Source organism: Eufriesea mexicana, unplaced genomic scaffold (genome assembly GCF_001483705.2).
Source record: "Eufriesea mexicana isolate 0111107269 unplaced genomic scaffold, ASM148370v2 scaffold354, whole genome shotgun sequence".
In the NCBI taxonomy this organism is placed as follows: Eukaryota; Metazoa; Arthropoda; class Insecta; order Hymenoptera; family Apidae; genus Eufriesea; species Eufriesea mexicana.
The window spans coordinates 822,335-844,530 of NW_016908520.1; the positions used below are offsets into that span (position 1 = coordinate 822,335).

A 22,196-nucleotide genomic window follows, 5' to 3' on the forward strand; every position below is an offset into this window, starting at 1 on the left:
AAAATATAATATGAATAATACTGAAGTTAGTATACTATTGTAACAAAGAATTAATGTTCACAGTATCATAGCAATTAAAAATATTTTACAATTATCTATTATAATATATTTTTTGTTTATTAGAATAAATATTTTAAAACACAATTATAAAACATATTAGTATAAAAAATCTATTTAAATGTAATAAATTTATAAAAACAGTTATTATATACATATATTTATAATTCCAAAGAAATAAAAATAATGCCAAAGTTATCTATTTTAAGATTAAATAAAACTTTTATATTTTGTAAACTGTATTTTTAAATTCTTTACGTAGATGAAGTCTGTTTCTTCAATATTCTATATAAATATTAAAATATGAATAAATATTTATATAATAAGCTTCATTTAAGGCATTTGTGAAATGTTAGCATTTAGCATTAGCTATATCTTCAAAAATTAATCTACAAAGTTTAATAATCTTTATGTTGTAAAGGTTTGTTAATTTTTTTTCAACTATTTAACAATACATGTTATGAAAAACTTCTGCACTATTAATGTTTAATTTCTGTATACGTAGTTAGAACTTCTTCTGATGGCGAATGTAAGTAATGGCGACTTAGATTAATTGCTACCATTATACAGCACAGTAACAAAGGCCCGAAAATTGCACCTTCCACGCCTAGACAAAAGATTCCTCCTGCTATAGAAAGACCTGTAAGATATGGATGTCCACCACTGAAATAAGAATAAGAGTGTAGCTATACATAAACAAATAAAATATGCATTTATTCAAATATATAAAATTAAAATACCCTTTAATTTCTTTATAAAATTCAGTTACAACAATATTACAAGGAAGGAAATGACACATGAAAAATAGAATAGCAATCATAGGACCACGAGTAAACCAAAGTTCCAAAGTAGTTGGAATGCAAGCAAAATATGCATCCAAAAATGGCACAGCTCCCAGTATTGTTGCAAAAGTTGATGGTAAATAAACTATTTTTACTTGAAATAAATTATGTATGAACCATGTCCACATGCCAAAGAAAGATGCAAGTTTAAATGTTGCAGCAAATACACCAATTACTGCTTCCTGTAGTGCTATGGCAAATCTGCAAAAGATAAAATATTAAACTTCATTTTTTGAAGTATATGTATAACAATATATATTTTTATAGTTCAATATACACATACCCCTCCATATGCAGAGTGCTTATGAATAAAAAGGTTAATATTATATATGAACTTATATTATATGTATATAAAATATATGAATATAAAATATAAAAATTTACCTATGGCAACTAATAGGACTAAACATTGTAGTTAATTCAACAGGTTTGTATATCTTTTCACTAGAACTAAGCAGATAAAAGAGCGTTGTAAAAAATACCACCTTAAAATAATATTTTTAGTACAATATATGCATATATATATATTAAATATTTTCAAATACATATATGTCTTTTTTAATTATTTATTTACCATGCTGAGAGTAAAATTAAATACTGCTGATCCACTCATAAGTATAATATAAAATAGTTCTGTAAGAATTCTTAGTATCACAGACATATTTCCCTTAACTATACTCCAAACAGAATCCAATACTGACATAAAAATTCCAATATTTTCTTTTACAAAGTTCTGTATACTCATCATGTTAAATAATTCTGTGTAAGAGAAATAAACACATTAGATAAATACGATACTGATATACCTAAATACATTAATCTTAAATATGAAATCTTACGTAAAGGTGTTTTTTTAAAAGTTTCTTTAAAACTTTCCCATGCTGAATAGGCTGCCGTAATATCTACAGTAGGCCCAATTAAATTAGAATTTTCATTAGACATAGACATCATCCATGCTTGATAAAGTCTGTCCCAAAGTTCTAAAATTTTCTTTTCCATTTGATCAGCTTTTGCAGCATCTAAATCTTTTACCAAACCTTTGATCTACATCACATATTATATATTTATATCAAGTATGTTCAGCCATCAGAAAAATAAATATATGTATATATATGTATATATATATATATATCTTACTCCATCAGAAATAGCACTTCTTCCATATGTGTAAGCATTATCTAACACACTATTAACTGAATCTTCCCATTGTTCAGGTAACCAGTCAATGTCTGGATTATTTATTAAAGATGAATTAAGTATTTCTCCAGTAATTTGAATAAGATGCATACCTTCTGCATAAACCTAAGAAAATTATATTAATGTATAATAGTTTTATAAATATATAGATAATAGTATATAATATGGATTTATTGTACCTGTACTGTTATAAAAATAGAAGTGCAAGTAGTAAATATAAGTAATCCAAAAATCACAGCAATTGTTACTACAGAATCAATTGAAGCTTTTAATGCTTTTGTTAATTTTTCATCAATTATGATTCCAATTTTATATAAACCCCTAATATTAGCTGGTAAGAGAGCTTGATGTCGGTTTATACACCATGTCTTTATAATTTGTATAATAATATTGTATTGATTTTTAACCAGCTTCCATACTCCAAAGTAACTACTAAGTTGCTTAACAATATAAAAAGCTATAGGAATAATTAAAATATATATCATCCATCTATGTTTCCAAAGAAGCATGCCAATACATCCATATAATGCACCATACATGTATTTATCAGTATCAACCTTATCATTATCTATATCTATAGACATCCGTAACTCTGTTTTTAATCTTTTCAACAGATAACGATCACGTAATGACATAGAGATACTAGAAGGTTGTAATTTGTGGCTCACTGTAGCTTTATTTGTATCCAATGACATTGATTTTTTAGAGAATTTTTTATTTGAACTAGTATCTGCTTTTACTGAAGCAGAAATAAGTTTTGTTTCTTGATCTTTGGTGCTTATCTTATTATCTATACTTTCTTCGTTGATATTTTCTACAGATTGTTTACTTTCTAATGGAGAAAATGATTCTTGTTCCATATGTATACTTAAACTATTTGTTAATGCAAAATAAACTGCTTCCATGAACGTCATGTGTTTATCTTCTAATTCTTGGTTTTCCATAGTAACTGCTACCTCATAAATAAATCCTACTAAGTATAATATTTGTAGTGTTATAAATATAATAATTTGATAAGCTCCTAATATGTTAGAAATATATAAACTAATCATGAACCATATAACAAATGAGGTATAACAAAAACAAATGGAGTTATTTGGTGTCCAATAAACATACAACACAGATAAATATCCAATAAGTACAAAAGCAATCTGTAAATATTACATTATTATTAATTATTATTACTATATAACAAAATTTATATATTTTATAAAATATTTTTTGAGCAACTAAAAATTACCATAAAAGTGTTGCAAGTTGTTATAAAAAATCCAAATATTGTATTAAAGATTAGGCATATTCTCCATATGAGACAACTTAATATAGTAGGTGTATAATGATATATACCTAAAGCTAATGTTGCCAGTAAAAATGCATTAACAATGTATCGAATGTGTTTCCATAAAAATGATCCTAAACTGTCAGAGATTCTGTCTATTATTTGTATAGGTAGCACCATTAAATTTATGATTAACGGCGTATGAGACATTTCTGTTTTTTTAAACCATGACTGTACAATTGTAGTTAATGAATATTTGAAAGGAAATAAGACAGAGCCACATAATAGGGCCCAAATCAAAGGTTTTACAAACGGTTTCAGTATAATGTATAAACCGTATCCAGCTGCTGAACATCATGACCAGCACTGAAGCCTGACAGCATGTTAAAGAGGTTATCCATAGGCGACCGCGTACTGTCCATTATGAATACGTAATCAATTTTCTACGAGCGCTTATTATTTAATTTTAAATTTTCTTATTATTTAACATTTTATTAAGAAAAATAAGAACACATCAAAAATTACACTTTATTAATCAACAATGATAAAAATATAGTATAAGAATTAATAAATACTGTAAAGGACTATTGTACAGTAGTTTATGCAGTATCCCGTGTGTGTCAATACTGCGATACTTATATCGATAACAGAAAAAGTGAAATAGGCAAAATTGTGATAGAAATTTAATATAGAATTCTATTTGAAAGTTTATTCTTTCCTTTCTAAACTATACCATATGAAATGAAAAAAGAATTAAAGGAACCTATGACTTAATACTATCACAATTTAGTTCAATTAAATAACATAATAAAAAATTATTAAAATATATCATGAACACCAGAAATTTATTTTTCACAATTTAATCAGTTACATCATAAAAATATAAAATATTAATTTTATAATTTAATATGTTATTTTTTGTATAGATGCGAGATAAAATCTTAAAAAATAATAACATTGTTTCTGTATGCGAAATTTAAAATGAAAGATTTTATTTATCATGGATCAGAAACTATACACCTTAGGTATATAAACGAATACATAAACGTAAACACATGCTAAATATATAAATCTGGTGAAATATTTTCGATATTTTCGGAAGGTTAATAAAATGACAAAAGTATTATAAGACGCTTCAAATATTTTTTATACAGTCTTAACCATCTTCGAATTCAATTACTCGAAAGCACAAGCGTTCTATCGCAAGTACTTCTTTTTATCTATAAATATGAAGATTATCGAAACGCATTTCATGAGACAAAGGCATTTCTCATTTTTAATAAGAAAAAGTAAATGTAAATGCTTTTCTTGCACATAGTTTTACATGATCTCACACACTTTGCATACCTTTTCTTTTTTTTCTATTTTTTTTTTATTATTTATTATCAACTTTTTGGTTACTATGTTTATGATTTTACTGAACTCAATAAATCACCGCTAGCACGTAAAAGTTAAAAATACTTGATTTGGTGAAAAATTCATTATACTGTATGTGCGTGTATAATACGCTTGTTATACTCATGTTTGTTGCAAACCAGCAAATAGATCTACCATCACTAATCACAGTATTTTGATCACAAATACGTATGTCAAATATTAGAAATACAATTTGGGATATTATGCGATATTAATCATATGGACACGAGTACTCATTTAGATTTCTGTAAAACTATTGAACATTTCTGTTTGTTTTTTGTTTTACAGTTGCTAAACAATATCAATACGCTAAAAGGACGAACATTTCATTGAATAATGTTAACGTGCTTGAAAGTATTAATTACATAAGGAAACATTGACATAATCATCACACTTTCATTTTTCCTTCTTTTTTTATTATTAATACTTATCGAATTGATGTCACGAAAGTTAATTAATAATAATCATATAATTATTAGTAGTCATTTCTAAAATCTGTAGTTCATCTCAAAATGCACCCAAAAAGTTGTGACTTATCCTATCATAAAGTTGCTGTTATATTTAATGCTTTAATTTGACCCATTTAAAAGTATGTTTCATAAGTAGATAAAGTTGTACGAAGTACTTCTCAAGATGTGGTCATTAATTAATTAAGTAACATTAAGGTGACAAAGAAACAAGAATATCGCACAAGAACACCATATAATCTTACTATTAACACTCATTGCTTTCATTTTTCAATCATTCGTTAATTCGCTATTGTATTGTATAATTGAAATCAAAAATACACATGATGGTTTTTGAACTTTAATATGGACAAGTTTTACTTTAGTGCCATTGTCTGTAATAAGTTCAATTATAATGAAAACAAGTCTGATTATCGTAAGTATATGTACGTGCGTATACTTGCGTATTAAGCATATACAATAAATCATGATTTTGTATTTAAATCATGTACTAAGCTATGGATAAAATAATATTTCGGTTAATAAAAATGAAAATATTTCAAGAAACATATTTCGTTAAGTAATCAGAATATAATATTCCTAACAAAATTATTAATCAGGTATATTTATCTATTTTAATATATATAAAAAAAATATATTTCTTGAAATATATGTAATTTATTGTTAGAAATACTATTTTACTAAGCAGTTAGATTGACTCAAAACATACTAGACCGTGTTTGTTTTTTACAATACAGAATTATTGAAAAAATAAAAAATCAAATCATAATTGTATCAACTATGCCTTGTATGTAAATTCTTAAAAATGTTTGACAAATGGCGGCAAAGTAACTTCTTTACGTAACGAATTAGTAAAAAACAATAAATATATATATATATTTTTTCTATTTTAATAACGCACGGTTATGATGCAGTAATAATAAATATAATAAAGCAATGCACGTAAATTAAGTGCATACATAACAATTTATACCGATATGTTTCCAGGTTTGTTTGTTACATGTTACAAGAAAATTATATTCGAATACTTCTGTTGACTTTTGACAAAGGTTTCAAAAATTTGATAATTGTTCATTTGTGATGTGAGATATTTGTATTTATTACTTTCGCACAAACAAATAGAGCAGTATATTTAAGATCTTTTACTTGCGATAACTTGCGATAATAAATGACTTATTGTAAAGATACGAAGAATGGCTAAAACTTGAATTGAATTTTATAAATTTTACAAAAAATTAAGCGAAGTGTAGTTTCAATGACCAAAACACTTGCAACTTATTGTTTGAAATATAAACAAATATATCTAAAAATTTTATTCAAATAGACAAAATAAAAATATAACGAAACGAATTTGTGACATATAGAGTAAATATACCAGAATTGTTAATAAGATTTATTTAAAGGAAAAAATAAATATTTTTTGTTTATTCGTGTATTAAACATAAAAAATGTAATAATGCAATCATCCACGTAAATTAGTGTAATTTTTTATAAAAGTATTCATTCATAAATTACACGATTAATTATCTGAAAATATTAAAAAATGATGGAAATATATTACAATGATAAATTAATGAAGTCTACAGAACAGTATGCAAATAGTACTTAAAATTGCGTGTAAATAATATTTTTACACTTTAAGAGCTGATTGAAAAAATACTATTTTATACTTTATGTTTGAAGATTGAAAGAACTGCAACATTTCTAAATATTGAGATAAATATAGAAAAATGATTATAATTTTATAAAGGTTTTATAGTTGTATCTCTTAAATTATCTCAAGTTTTTCATAATCCCTATCATTAAATACTGAGCGATTTATATTATTGTACACATAAAAGTGTACATGAATATTACCAAAAATAGGAGATAGATAATCTCACAGCACTAACGAACATTTATTATATAAAATGAAAATTGTTCACTCCCAATTAATGATTTGTTTTTCGTTTCTTTTTGAATATTTTAATATAACTTAAATAGACAAAGCTATCTTATTTACCTACATTTGCAAAATAAATCGCATTTGATACATACATCATAACATATGTATCTTTTTTTATAGAACACAAACGCACTAAAATTTGTCCATTTAAATCTTGTATGTAAAACTGAATTTTCATCTTGTTATCTTAAAGAACCACACAGTTACACATAAACTTAGTTCTGTATTGTATGCTTCTATGATAAAAGCACCATTCAAAACACGTAAGGAATTAGTTACTTTTCGCTTGCAATTGCACAATAGTTTGCAGATCAAGAATCGTCTTTTCCAACATTTCAAACCAAGAAATATTAGTCAACGAACACCGCAATTGGTTCGTACAATTGTTGGTTGTCACAGTATCAATTAAACTTGAGGATAATGTACTGATGTTTGTAGGAATATTTTCTGTTTGAATATTATTTCTTGATATGGTTTTATCATCTCCGGAATCAGAGGAAGTCATATCATGTACTTCTACTTTGTCTTTTTCTTCAATGTTTATGTTAGAAATGTTTTTCTGATCATTAAGTTCTTTGATTGGTAAATGTAATTCTTTATCAGTGCTTTCACTGTTCTCATTCACCATAAACTTACGTTTTTTCGTAGGAGCTTCTGTTTCTTGTTGATTAGATTCTTTCACTTTAATTGCCCTAGTTCGAGACAATAGTGTTTCTAAAGCAGGTAACAAGCTACTTGGTGGTTTCAGTCTTGTACTGCTATTATAGACAAGAGCTAAAGCTCTCAAATCTCCTGTTAATCTATGTGCAGATGCTTGAATATCTACTGCTTCCACCATTGCCATCATAGAACTAACTAAATTGTCAATAAGTAAACAAGTTTGTTCAGTTAATACATGATTAGCAAGTTTTGGAAAGAAAGTTTTTAGAAAAGCATGAATTGCTGGTATCCCTAATGACGATCTTTCATCTAATAACACAGCATCTACATAATCCACTGTGTAGGAAGAACAAAGAAGAGATGCAATATGTTTTCTGTCTATATGTGTAGCAGCATGAACGTCTAACCATAATCTAGGAAATAAGGCTAAATGTAATGGAACACCTGTAATCAAATAATATTGTTATAAATTATTTTAATTCTATAAATTTTAAGTGACAAATAATGCTTACCTTCAAATCCTAACATAGCACTCAGATTGACTAATGTATCTGTCATACAATCATTATTAATTGCTAATCTGCACATTACATCAATAAGTTCGTGATATGGTAAATAAAATTCAAGTAAAGCATTATCATATTCTGGATCTACTCCTTTAGATGCCTCTAGTTGAGAATGTGGTACTGCCATCTGAACCATTGGTCTTGCAGGTCGAGTAGGCATTTTTCCTGGAGGAGTAGATCTTCTTGGAAGATATGGTCCTGGTGGGACAGCAGCGTGAGATTCTTGAAGAGCTGCATGACAGTGTGATAATAATGGTGCCAAAATCGAGATTGCTTCGGCAGGAACAAGCATCACAAGTTCTTTTAAAAGATCAATAGCAAGATTTCTCATATCTGGAGGATTATATGTATTTAACAATGTTGCTAATTTCCGTAAAATATCTGGCCATTCTTTACAATTTGCTAATATATTTCTTGCATCGGGTCCATCTCTAGCAGTTCTGATACATCGTACAAGATCCACAATAATAGCTATTAATTCAGCTAAGTCACCAGCAACATGACATGCTGTTGCTTCGTGATACATGATATGCAGCATATGAAATGCTTCTAAAGCCATACTTAATCCTCCATTATACACAACATACAGCCGATCATCATCTGATTCAATCAAAATACTGTAAGATATTAATTTTATATAAATATATTTAAACATACCACTAATTTATGTTTTGAAATAGTATAGAAAAATAAAAATATTGTACCGAAATGCAGAAATAAGTGTAGCCCAACATGATCGTCCATCTAGTCCTTGTAAGTACGAAGATAAGGTTCCTCTTCTAAACGATGCAATTTCAGCTTCTTCTTGTTCTGTTTGATCAGGATGTCTTGCAACTAATAATTGCATCAATTTAAATAATTCATCTACCGCCTGGAGATGAAAGAAAAATATTTTACATTTTAAACATAAGGTTCATAAATAAAACAAAGTAGATTTTAAATTAAAAAAAATCTTACAGTCGAATATTGAGTAGGATGAGGTGTTATATTTTTAAATGCCCACTGAATATTTTGATGTGCAGCTAACTGCCTCGTAAAGGTGCGTGATTGTTGACAACATAATCGTAGTAAACCATAATAAGCAGGTAACATTACTCTATTAAATAATACCACATCCTGATCTTCGTGATCGGCGCTAAAAAAAATGTATAATACTTAAAAAAACAATCTTACAATCATTGTTTATACATTAAACAAAGTATACATACAGTATATAATTAAATGCAATATTCTTGATTATATGAGGATTGTGAAGTATAAGAGCTACATTTTCTGGACAATCGGAACAAACATGATACCAAAATAGTAGCACAGCTTGTTTATTATGATGCACTGGAATGCTAGGTTCAGAAAGTTTTGGATGGAAAAGTGTCCATAAATCATTTAAATATTGCCCAAACTAAAAATAAATATCATATAATAAAATAATTATACAAATATCTAATGCTTAAATTTAATGGAATGCTTACCATTAGTTTTTCTGTCTTGGAAATAACACAATATGTAAGTAATGCAAAATAGGCAGTGAGTTTCATTGTACCATGACTTTGTATATCAATATAATGTCTTGCAGGTTGCAATAATCGTAAAAGTGCTGTATATATTTTATGTAAAATTAAAGTAGCTTCTGGAGACAACTGTAGTTCTCTAGATGTATTGCATCCTAAACCTAACCTATGAGCACTGCGATAACCTTGTCTGAAATGAGTAGATGGAACCAATGACACAAGAAGAAAAGCAGCTGCAGAACGAACTCTTTGATTTGAATGTTCCAACAAAAAATGTTGCAACCATGTATCTAATCCTTGTAATACCCAAGCATGTGCAAGTTTACTTCTTGTAACAGCTAAAGCTAGCCACTCTAATGCTCCATGTGGAGCAACTCTAGCTGCTTCCCAAACTCTGCCTAAAATCAGTTGGGTCATACATGGCAAGCCACTTAAACCTGAGCTCTCGGTTAGTAATGTCAGAAGTTTGAAAAATGGTTGACAAACATCTGTATGTTTTGTTATAGCTTGGAATATCATTGTTACAATATGCATTGCTAGTCTATCATTCCAACGACATAAAGACTGTATCAAGTTACGTGTTTGGTTGAGATTAATGACATCTCGCGTTTGCTGATGCAAAAAAGGAAATCCTTTACCCCCTGCTACAGCACTAAAATCTGCTGGAGACAATGCTAGTCTAAAAAATAAAAAAGAAAAAAGAAAAGATAAATATATAATATGCACATATATACATATATAATTATAAAATATATATATAAATATAAATATAATTATAAAATTCCTACACTGAATAAAACTAACAAATTTATTGAATTACCTATGGTCAGGTCCTCTGCTACGCTCAACCAAAGTTGCTATTAAGGTGATCATTTTATCTAAAGAGGCAGGCCTCAATTTTTCTGTTGGCATAGCAACAACTTCTTCTTCCTCTTCTTCTTCACTAACTGCATCAACAAATTCATGTGTTTTATGTCCAAGATAAAAATTTACCATAGTCGATATAGCTTGTACCCTTATTAGAAATAGCGTTTCTTCTTCGCCCATTTTACTAAATTCATATAAAAAACTGAAATATTCAGTAAGGTGTTTCAAATGTTGTTTTGCATGTTCCATAAGAGACAAAAGCATTCTCACAAATCTTGTCACGCACGATCGTGTGCCGACAGTATTTACGTCATTTTCTTCATCGCAAAGAAGATACAAAGGTGATTGAGTAGCGCGCAAACGTTGTATCACATGAATACATAGCCTTTGGAACATTTGTCTTACCATTTGATTGGGGCACTTGACTAGAATTTGAATTGGCCACCATGAATCTCCAGCCATTTTTTCAAGAAATCTAGCACATGCACCAGCTGAACCATTAAATTGTTTTGTTAACAACTCTACCCATTGCACCATGGTTGGTTTTTCCTTGGCATGAATAAAAGTTTCCATAAAAAATGATGTTGAAAGATCTGCTGACATTTCTGTTATATCAGATTGTATAGAGAGTAATGTTTGTGGTATATAACCACATACTTGCCACATAAATGTGAAATATGTATGTTCAAAAATGTTTTTATCTTGTAAAAAATGCATATTATCCTGCCATATCCAATCTTCAAGTTCTTTATTCAATTCCAATGGTGGTAATTTATTAGTATTCTTATGAATCAACAAACTAGATTGTCGTCCATTTGGACTGGAAACAGTAGCTTCTTCCTCTTTTGCTTGATCACCTAGATCAGCACACCATTCATAAAATAGCATATAGGCTGAATTTGTTTTTTCAAAACTAAAGTCCATAAATTTATCCGTAACAGAATCATAGGTTTTACTTGTCATTTCTCCACCAAAACACTCTGCTGCTATTTGGTTCGGATCAAATGGTTTAACTTCTGCATCATTAAATAAAAACCATTTATCTTTATTGGGTGATGTACGATCTCTAATAAAACTATAATAATGTCCACCATCAGCTGTGCCAGTATGAACTGTTACACCAATTAAATCATACTGATAATGTTCCATTTCTGGATCACTGTCATTATTGTCTAATCCAGATTGACAATCACCTTCAGATTTCCTCTTTTCAGATGCTTTTTTTTCTTCCTGATAATGTTGTGGCATAAGTTTTTTCTCAACATATCCCGACATATCTAATCTTAATGGAAAACTAAAATGTGTATTAACTTTCTCTTTTAACATAGTTCCCATATTAAATGTATATCTCATTGTATTAAAACAAAGTATATGTGGCAATTTTTTAAAACATGCTCTTTTTTCTGCTCTTGCTTTTTTACCACATTGTGAACATGTATACATGTTGTCTCCTTCTAAAGTATCTTTAACTGTAACTTCATCTAAACTTTCGTAAAGATTTCTCATATCAGCTACCTGACAACGTACAGTATAAAATTCTTCAAGTGTCCTACTTACATGCTCACAATCTAATGATACAACATTATTAGATATTACACCACAGAATAATGTTTTTACCAAATTTTTTAAATCTGACGTCATTTCTTCTAATTTAGATACAAGATCTATAAAAAATTCAGCCATATCCTTTTGTTCTCCAGTATTAAGAGGCTCATGATTCATGGTATATACTCGACAAAAGCTTCGAGGATTATATGTTTTTCTTTCAGACTCTAAAAGATAAGCAAACATTCTTTGTAGTTCTCTTAATGTGAGTTGATGCTTATTTGCTCTATTACAATCAGCTCCTAATATAGAGACACGTGCTTGCGGCATCATATACAAGTGTTGCATACAACTAGCCATGTAACAAGTGGCACCTAAATTTGTAAGACCTACATATCCACAATCAGAACGTCCATCTTCATGTGGCCAATAATCCCATGGATATGGAGAATGAGGACCAGGTTTATGTTGAGCTAATAATTTTTCATGTAGAATTCTATAATTATCGGGTGCAGATTTGACAAGTTCGACCAAAAGATCGAAAGCTGCTGATCTGGAAACTTGACTTTTACATTTTGGGACATGTTTTGATCGAGGATTAGGTAATGCAAACAGAAAATCAAATACTTCATGTAACAAATTCTGTCCAATTTTTCCTTGCTTACAAGGTGGATTATGTGTCATAATATTGCAAGTAAGATTTAATAATCCAACTAAACCATCGTCTTCTATTGTATTATGACGTGTCTCAAGATGATCTCGATTTAAAACTGAATCAATTACTCTTATTGCTAGAGTTTCAAGATCTATTGTTAAATTTGAATCATCTGATCCTTCTTTGATGGTTTCTTCTGGAAGAGAATCAACTAATCGGCAAACAAGCCAAAAATAATCCCTACAGGCAGGTCCATATGGTTCTTTCCCATCATCAAGAACTGGATGTAGGTGCAACGGTAAATCCGGTTTTCGATGAGAAGGTTGCATTGCTTCGGCAATCACAAGATGTTCTAATAATGTATTTAGCATTGGTACAATCAAATTGGGATTACCAGAATTTTCATCTTCAGATCCTGTGGTTCCTAGACATAATCTATATAATGCTGTACAAACTTCTCTTCTCACTGCTGGTTCTGGATCTTCCAACACTAATCTTCTTAACCAAGTTTTTCCAAATGGTTCTGATGATGAAAAAAGATACTGTTTAACTGTTTCATCACTGTGTACCCAATAAACTAACAAAGCCATAGTATAATGTATAACTTGTGATCGTCCAAAAAGTCCTGTTTTGTAATGATTTGGATCTCTAGGTAAAGAGGCTTCATTTAATATATTTGTTATTCGAGACATAACAGCTTCAACATTTATCATTGAGAGCATTACTTCACTTAGTTTAGGTACAAGCAGTTTATCTGCTTTACTTCGTTTTTTCTCTTCCTTAACAACACCCAAATAACACAATTGTTTTAATAAGCTAGCAAGGCAGTCCTGCTGCCATTCACTACCATCACCTTGTTCCAAGCATCCAGACATAAAAATATCAAATAAATGACGCAAACCTCCATGCTGAATGAACAATGTGGACCAAGCAATATCTATTCCTTTGTCTTCAGCATTATCGTCTACATCGCCATCGCCCTCATTGCCAGACGCACTAGATGTACAATTTACAACAGAAGGTTGATTCGTTATACTACGTCTACTTAACGATTCCACAATATATAAAGAATACATTAATTTTTGAGGACTAGCAGGATCTAATAATTCTGGCAGAGTGGTTTCCCCCAATTTTTGAAATCCTCTCAATAAGGTTGGACTAGTTGGTAATAAAGTTAATGTATCCCATACTCCTCTAGAAAGTACTTGGGCTTTTGTGTGAGGAATTTCCTGTCCTCCTTTCACTACCGTTTTCATAGCACTTAAAGTTCTCATAAGCGTAAACAGTTGTTCAAAATACTGTGGTCGTAATAATAATAATGTCGGTAAAGATTCTCGAGGAGGTGGTGGCAGAAGAGATGGTGAATCCACATCTCGCTTATTACATCTACCTGTACCATTACCTCGACCAGCCCCAGGAGAAATAAAAACTAATTGGCCATCTTTAAATCCCATTTCTTGTAATGTTTTTTCATCAAAATCAATAGTCAATTCTTGACCTTGTGTAATCATTCTAATTGGCCCATCAGTAAGTAAAGAACCTAATACTGAACCATTATTCTGATTTGAATTTGTAGTAGATGATGATTTTTCTTGATTATTTTGAGTATCATCCCACCATTTAGCAACTTCTGCTCTTAAATCCGCTACATAATCAGTACTAAGAAGAGTGAAACTTGTTTTTTCAGGAATTCCTGCAGGTTGTACAAATATTCTTAGCTGTTGGCCTTTTTCTGAAGTATTCATAGCGACGTGACTACCAGCACCTCTGCCTTCCAATATCCAGCGACGTAAATGATATGCGTACCGTTTTCGAAACGCTTCTAAATGTGTCCTTAATAGCAACAAAGCTCTTTGTATGCAACGTAAACTAGCTTCTTCGTTCATTTCTAAATCGGCACTGGCTGCAGCAAGGTGAGTCATACATTGCGAAACAAACTCTGCTTCTTGAGTTAATTGTCTAGACATGTAATATCCGTTTAAATATTGTATAGATGCCATGCTAACATCTGTACTTTTAGCTTTTAGTGCAATTCGCCACAAAAAATCCATACCAACTGAATCTACATCTCTTAAAGGTCTATCCAAATGAGCAGCGGCTAAACGAGCTAAGTTACACAATTGTTGAAAAAGACTAAGACCAGTCATACTGATAGTTTCAGGTGGTAAGCTCGGTAATTTACGCATACATAAATGTTTAAGTGTATCCATTCCAAGTGCATGTTGTTCTGTTGATTTTGCTTGACTAAGTAACCAGCTAAAAAGTTCATCAGCACATGTTGGATCTTGTGACAAACACTGCCATAATATGTCCACCTGTTCGAGACTTAGGCGAAAACAATCAGGTGAACCTAAAGGTGAAAAAATAGAAGATAAAAATTGCAGTCTAACTTGTATTTCTGTTTGATGGGAATATAAGTTATTTTTTGGCCCTGTGCTAGTGTATGCTTTTAGATTATTAAAGAAATGTTTCATCATTCCACGTTCACGATCAGCCCATGTTGTTATCGTATGTGCATCCATTGCACCAAATTGTTGGAAACTGGCAAGTAATTTAGGTAATAATCTTAAAGATACAACAACAGAACGGTTGGTTGCAAGATTTTCTAAACAACCTTCTATGAATTTCATAGGTATTAATCGGTCAACATTGAAACATAAAAGATTGCACAAAGCTTTTTCAGCTTCCAAAGCTAAACCTTCTCCTAACTGACCAATTTTATCATCTTGCAGAAGATCCCATAACAACGTATTTCCAGGCTTACATACAGTATCCAAGTTGAATTGGGAACTAACATGTGTTACTGTTTGGCGAATGCTTCTTACTTGTGGAGGACGACAAACAGATCGTCTGATAGTCATTGTTGGATGAGAGTGATGAGGATGATAAGATTGCATTTGTATAGCTGTTAAATGACGCGCAGCTAATTGAGCTAATTCTTCTTCGCAACCACTTTCTTCTCCATCAAAATCTGCCATATTTTTTTCACTTTTGTTAGATATTCTACTACTATAGGATCCTTCTTCATCTGAAAGCATCTCATCTAGTCCTGAAGGTAGAAATGTAGGTCCACTTGCATGTACTAAACCAGCAAGTTCTGATATAACAGCACCAGGTCCATCTGCTGCTGCAAGGACACCAGCGACATCACTATCATCTTCATCGTGTGAAGTATCTGCAGAATCAGGAGCTCGATCTACGTTATGCCCTACTAACGACATGTATTTATTTTTGTTAACTCTTCCTAGAAGTACCGCCGTTGTCGGAACTTGTTGATCACTTGGATCTAAAGCCATTGCTTGTTGTTTTACACGATCAAATGCATCAACACATTTTGCATCGATACATGTCGGATTATCCATAGAAACTAATCCACCAGTATCCAAAGAACTGTTTAAAACATCCAGTCTATATTCCATATCTAACATTAAATCTTTAGTTTTCACATTATTTTCTTCATTAACAATGCCTTCTAATGTTTTATCTACAGTAACTAATGAACGTTTTTGCGGCTTTTTCCGTTTCCTTAATACTTTTCTCTTCCTTTTTTCTATTGCAACTGTTTCTTCTGCATTAGATTTTTCTGTATCTGCTTCTGCATCTGACCCACTCTGCTTTTCTTTTATGTCATCTTGTATACTGCATGTAGAATCTTTTATTGATTCAGCAAAACATTCTGATTTTTCTATTACAGGATCTTCTCCTTCGTTTAAACTTGTTTGTACAACTGCTGTGCCCACACTCTTTGCTTTAAATAGACCTATTAATATTTTTACTTTAAATCATATTTATCTAGAAGTAAAAATGTTATTTGTATAGGTACCATACCTTCTCCATCACTACTATCTCCTTTTGCTTGTTTTCTTGGTGAAGGTCCTTCAGATGGTGCAGGACTTGGTTCTTCTTCATCCTCGTCTGGACTGCTTCCATCTATTCCACTAGGCTCACTAGTACTACTCCCACCAATACCACTATTACCTCTTAAAATTTCTCTGTTTTTTATAGATAAACCTCTTGGATATCCTGAACCACCTGCTGTCCAAATAAATTTTATCAAGGCAGATGCTAGAAATAAACTTTGTTCTGTGTGGTCCTTTGGCTCCAATTTTCCTAACAAAGAGTATAAATGTAAAACTGGAGTTGGAGCCAAATGTTTTACTAAGGGTGCCAATAAATCATATACTGGACGACCACAATGTTTTAATTGCGCAGCTTGCCACATAGTATCCATATCTGAACATGTAATTCTACCTTCCATAGCTAAGAAACTTAATACAATATGACTTTGTTTAATCACTTCTACATGCAAATTTGGTCCAAATATATGAGCTATTATATTATTTTCTGTTAACCAAGCAGCCAATGCATGGCCCACTTGTTCCACTTCAGCGACAGTTTCACTATTGCAAAGTTCATTGAATGCAGTGATATGAGCATTTATCTGAGCTATTCCTGCTAGTCTCATAGTTAAAGTTGTACTAGTAAAATATTTAAATGCTAAATCCAATCCATCACGATCAAAACTTGGTAAAACAGCATCAATAGGATCCTTTACAGCACTCCACATAAAATCTAAGTATATAAAATTATTAATTTACAGCAACAAATACATACATTAAATTATTATAATCTTATTTATTTCAAAATTTACCTGCCATTGTTCTAACTGCTTGTGTGCGTAATTCTTTATCTGCTAAGCGACACATATATTTCATAACACGACTTCGTAATGGTATAAAGAGCTGAATGACACTACCATAATTCAACCAAAGTTTTAAATTACAAATCACTGCAACCATTGAGTGTGCAAGACTAACAGGTAATGTATTTTCCATATCAAAACAAGCAGACATTAAATTGAAGCCACCTTGATGACAAAATATGGAAACTGCTCTTATTAATGGAGCTGGCACTTCTGGATCATGAGGTTCACAATATCCTCCTTCATCCTTCAAAATGATAAAAAATAATCTATAAGTATATATTTAAACAAGTATATTTTTTATAGTAATACATTACTTTTACTGGAGCTAAAGGATTAATTGCACCACCATGTTTCATTGCAATATAAAGAGGAAAATTTAATAAAAATATTTTTGAAAGAAGATGAAACAATTTTTCTCTATCTTGTTGAGACCAGTTCTGTTTTGTTTGTGTTTCTGTTTCTGCAAAATCTGAGTTTTCTATTTTAGTTTCATCTGTTTTTTCTTCCTCTTTTTCGTCTTTGGATGATGCTTTTCCAACATTTGCTTGCTGACCATTTTGTTGTATAATTTGTAGCTGTTGTAATGTACATAATACAACACTTTGAGTTAACCGTATAAATCGATCAAAATTTTTTATTTCTCGATAACAGCACATGCACTGTCTATAAGAGTGAAAGATAAGAAGTTGTATTAAAACAAAAATAAAATAATTCTATAAAGAGTTTATATTAGTTAACAAGAGTTTATAAATTTGTATGTGTGCGTGCGTGCGCGCGCGCGTGTGTGTATGTATCATAAGAAACAAAAATGAAATCAGACCTTTGTACCCACTGATTAACATAATGTAATGTTGTGTCCACATCCGAAATACAAAGTGTTGCCAATCCATCTTGTTCCTTCGATGATCTTTCATCATCTAAATATAAATTATAAATAAAAAATAAAAAGTATGAAAATTTATATAAAATAACTACAATATAAGCAAAATTAATGTAAGAATTAAATACATTATTACATCATTAGTTTTAAACATTTCTACTTTCATGTGTCGTACAATTCTACTACTAATTACGACTTTTAAAAACAATATGTTTACATATTTTATTAATTTTTGTATTTATTATTAAAATGTATTTATACATTCGTTTTAATGATTTCTAAAATCATACATAAACAGTAAGGTTATAAATTATAATATTATAAACTAACTTTTATAGTACCAAAAGTTACATGTAAATATGAATTCAATAAATATTTTACAACAAGTCGTTTCTAGATTATTTGTAATAAGGTATTAGTTAATGATGCAAAATGAAAGTTTGCAACATGCAACAGAGTACAATAGGTTAACGTGAAAGGTATTGTACACATTTTGCTTACAGGAGAGCAGAAGGTCGTGAAAGTCAACACACACATCGCACATGGTTTCCTTCCTTTAGCCTCTGAAAGGCTTTTAATCACGTTAAGTTCATCACTCAACTTCACCACCATCCATCCAAAAAGTTGGTAATATTATTAAACATTTGTATTCTTGATTACTCTCAACACTTGATTAATTCGTTAGTCACCATATTGCTTTTTTACGCAGCTGCATTCACTTGCTGCTTACTTCAGATGAGCAACAATAAATATCTTTCTACTTTTTGAAAAACTTTGATATTTGAAGAAAATGATATATCCATAGAAAACTATTTTACTTTGTTATCGTACTTTATGAATACCTTCATCCAAATACCTTAAAAAAAATTTTATTTCGTGCTTATCAATATGAATGTCATTATGACAGAAGACAGCTGATCGCCGCCATATTTTATAGAAATAATATGATATTTAAAATGATCGTACCATTATTTTAAACGTTAATGATATACAAATTAAAAATATATTTTTTTAATGTATGCAAATGATATAAAATAGAATATTAAATATTATAATTAAAACTTGTTTATGTTTCAATTACTATACATTTTAGTATTTTTTATTATATTAAAATGTATACTGATAAAACAATATTAGCTCACAAATATTAAATATTAAAAACAATAATATATACATAATAAATATCAACTAACTTAACATAATATATCAACTAACATTAAATTGTTTAAATTAAAAAAGGTTTAAAAAATGAAATTATTTTTATTTTGTTTTAAACAAATCATACACATTTTTTCCATATACTATGATGTTAAAAAATAATTAATATTTAAAACTTCGAAAAAACAAATCTATTAATATTTTAAAATTTAGTTATAACCTTTAAAGTTCTTTCCATAATTTTTAATTTCTTAAATATTAATAATCTTTAAACATAACTTAATCTTAATTATAATAATTTGTATGTATTTATACATTTATTTATAATATCATTTAATCAAAAGCTATATTATTATTATGTACTTAATTTGTAATTCTAAGAAAAAATATACAAACAGTTCTAGATGTATAATTCTGATGAGAGTAGTACAGTACAGTACTGGTAGCGCCAGTTGTTCAGAACTATGATAAACAATCTCGAAAGAAGCACAACATCTTGTGCTATTTCATAGAATTGTAATTTTCGTGTGAAGTTATTGACGTGTGTGACGAATTATAGGATATCGATAAGTGCCATACAAACAGAAGTAAATTTTAGTAAATAATTGAGATGGGTAGCACAGATAAAGCTGTGATCACGGGTTTTATATGCAGACTTTGCAGTAAGATGAACCGTTTTGTGATCCATATATATGGTGAAGAGGGTGAGAGAATGAAACTTGCTGAAAAAATAAATACTTATCTGCCAATTACGGTAAAATCAAAATTTATTTTTATACATTTTGAAATTCATATGTCTTGAATATTATCTAAAAGAAAAAAATTGTCATACTTTTTATTTCATTCATGCATGATTGGTTAAGATGTCATTTTATTTAAATTATATTCTTTTTTTCTCACTTTTAATTTGACTTCTTGAATTTTTTTATTATATTTGATACTGTTGATAATACAAACCCTTAATACATTATCTTAAATAATAATGATAATTAACAGATTATAAAATGACAAAATAATAGCTAATTTTATTACAAATGTATGAAACATTTAAAAATAAAAACATAGTTACATCAACATAGAGGAAAATAAATCTATTGTAATGCTTGTTTATAGAAGCTTTTATATGTAAACAATGTTTTGGTATCACATTACAATAATAATATTAATAAACATTTATATTTAGTTTAGCAAAATACAACTATATTTTGTCATACAGGTAAACATGAATGATCCATTACCTAAAACGGCATGTCTGCATTGTATTGAACGGCTAGAAGCTCATCATGAATTAATGGAACAGTTTTTGTTAGCTAAACGAAGATTAACTACTTAAAATAAAACATCAACAGTTGCATCAACCACTACAAACTGTTGATAATGCACCAACATCTAGCCCACCTTCATGTTGATATATAGAATAAAAAGCAGATTTTTTTTCGCTCAATATTATTAAACATTCTCTGTATCCTATTTGTATTGTTGTTTTAGTAATTTATTACTAGGGAGACATAAAAATGTTAAACAAAAATGCATATATATAATTGATCAATTGATTTGATAATCTATAAAATTATTTACTTTATTTGCTTACTATAAAGAGTTTTCTTTTTGAAATATCTTAGCAAATGCTATTAATATATAAATTTCATTTATTACTTAAATCTTACTTTTTTTTACACCAGTTGTTAAAACTTATTTTATTTACATTGTAATATTATAATATCTATAAATAATTATAATTTGTGTGTATTTTGTACTTTCACAAAAATTATTTTCTTTTTTTTGGCTGATAATGAATAATAACAAAATTAGATACATTTATGTAAATGATATTCAAATAAATACCTTTTAGATATGTTTAATAATATTCAAAATATTGAATTTATACTTTATTTTATGTTTTCTGCATAATTTTTATTAATAGAGATTTTTAAATATCATTTAAAAAATTGATATAATATAGTTTTTTAAAATTTTCTTCAAGAGATCTATATTACTGGTGTACAAAGATAAATAGATAGGTATGTCAAAGTGATTTTTTAGAATATTAAATAATATCATTATATAACTGAATGTAAAAATAAGAAAACATTTAGTTGACAAAGTTTTTACTAGCATTATGTATTAAATACATGAGATTGTCAATATTGATGTACATTAAACTGATCATATTTCCTTTGTTATTAAATATTAATAGTTAATATGCCAACTTTATATATATGGTACAAATTATAACAGAAATATTTGCATAAATATATGTTATTAACGTATAGCATTGTGCAAAGTTTAACAAAATTTGAATGTTTACTTATAAGTTGCAATATAATAAATAATTTATAAAAATTTTTAAATATAGAATTTTAATTACTTATAGTATTATGTATTTTAAAAATCAAAAATCTTTATAAGAATGACACAAGGATAAATAATATTGCTATAATTTGTTAAG

At 29.1% G+C, this 22,196-nt stretch overlaps 3 protein-coding genes across 3 annotated transcripts; 1 reads left to right on the plus strand and 2 right to left on the minus strand.

The window, feature by feature from the left end:
* Positions 1 to 483: 483 nt before the first annotated feature.
* On the minus strand, positions 484 to 3,797 carry LOC108556209 (transmembrane protein 245). The gene is given in 10 exon segments (XM_017912204.1): positions 484 to 720; positions 798 to 1,100; positions 1,183 to 1,200; positions 1,284 to 1,384; positions 1,474 to 1,658; positions 1,739 to 1,943; positions 2,037 to 2,201; positions 2,276 to 3,247; positions 3,337 to 3,726; positions 3,729 to 3,797. Coding segments are annotated over 10 exon segments (2,592 nt in total). The 3' UTR covers positions 484 to 536.
* Positions 3,798 to 7,474: 3,677 nt separating this feature from the next.
* Positions 7,475 to 19,201, minus strand: puf (ubiquitinyl hydrolase 1 puf). Its single transcript, XM_017912249.1, is given in 13 exon segments — positions 7,475 to 8,307; positions 8,376 to 9,046; positions 9,134 to 9,300; positions 9,387 to 9,564; positions 9,638 to 9,828; positions 9,899 to 10,616; positions 10,758 to 16,764; positions 16,833 to 17,576; positions 17,656 to 17,953; positions 18,024 to 18,372; positions 18,530 to 18,626; positions 19,091 to 19,138; positions 19,141 to 19,201. Coding segments are annotated over 13 exon segments (10,362 nt in total).
* A 1,003-nt stretch (positions 19,202 to 20,204) lies between these two features.
* LOC108556221 (uncharacterized) lies at positions 20,205 to 21,225 on the plus strand. Its single transcript, XM_017912217.1, has 2 exons — positions 20,205 to 20,501; positions 20,964 to 21,225. The coding sequence occupies exons 1-2, from the start codon at positions 20,358 to 20,360 to the stop codon at positions 21,078 to 21,080; spliced, it is 261 nt and encodes an 86-aa protein (XP_017767706.1). The 5' UTR covers positions 20,205 to 20,357; the 3' UTR covers positions 21,081 to 21,225.
* The last annotated feature ends 971 nt before the right edge of the window (positions 21,226 to 22,196 follow it).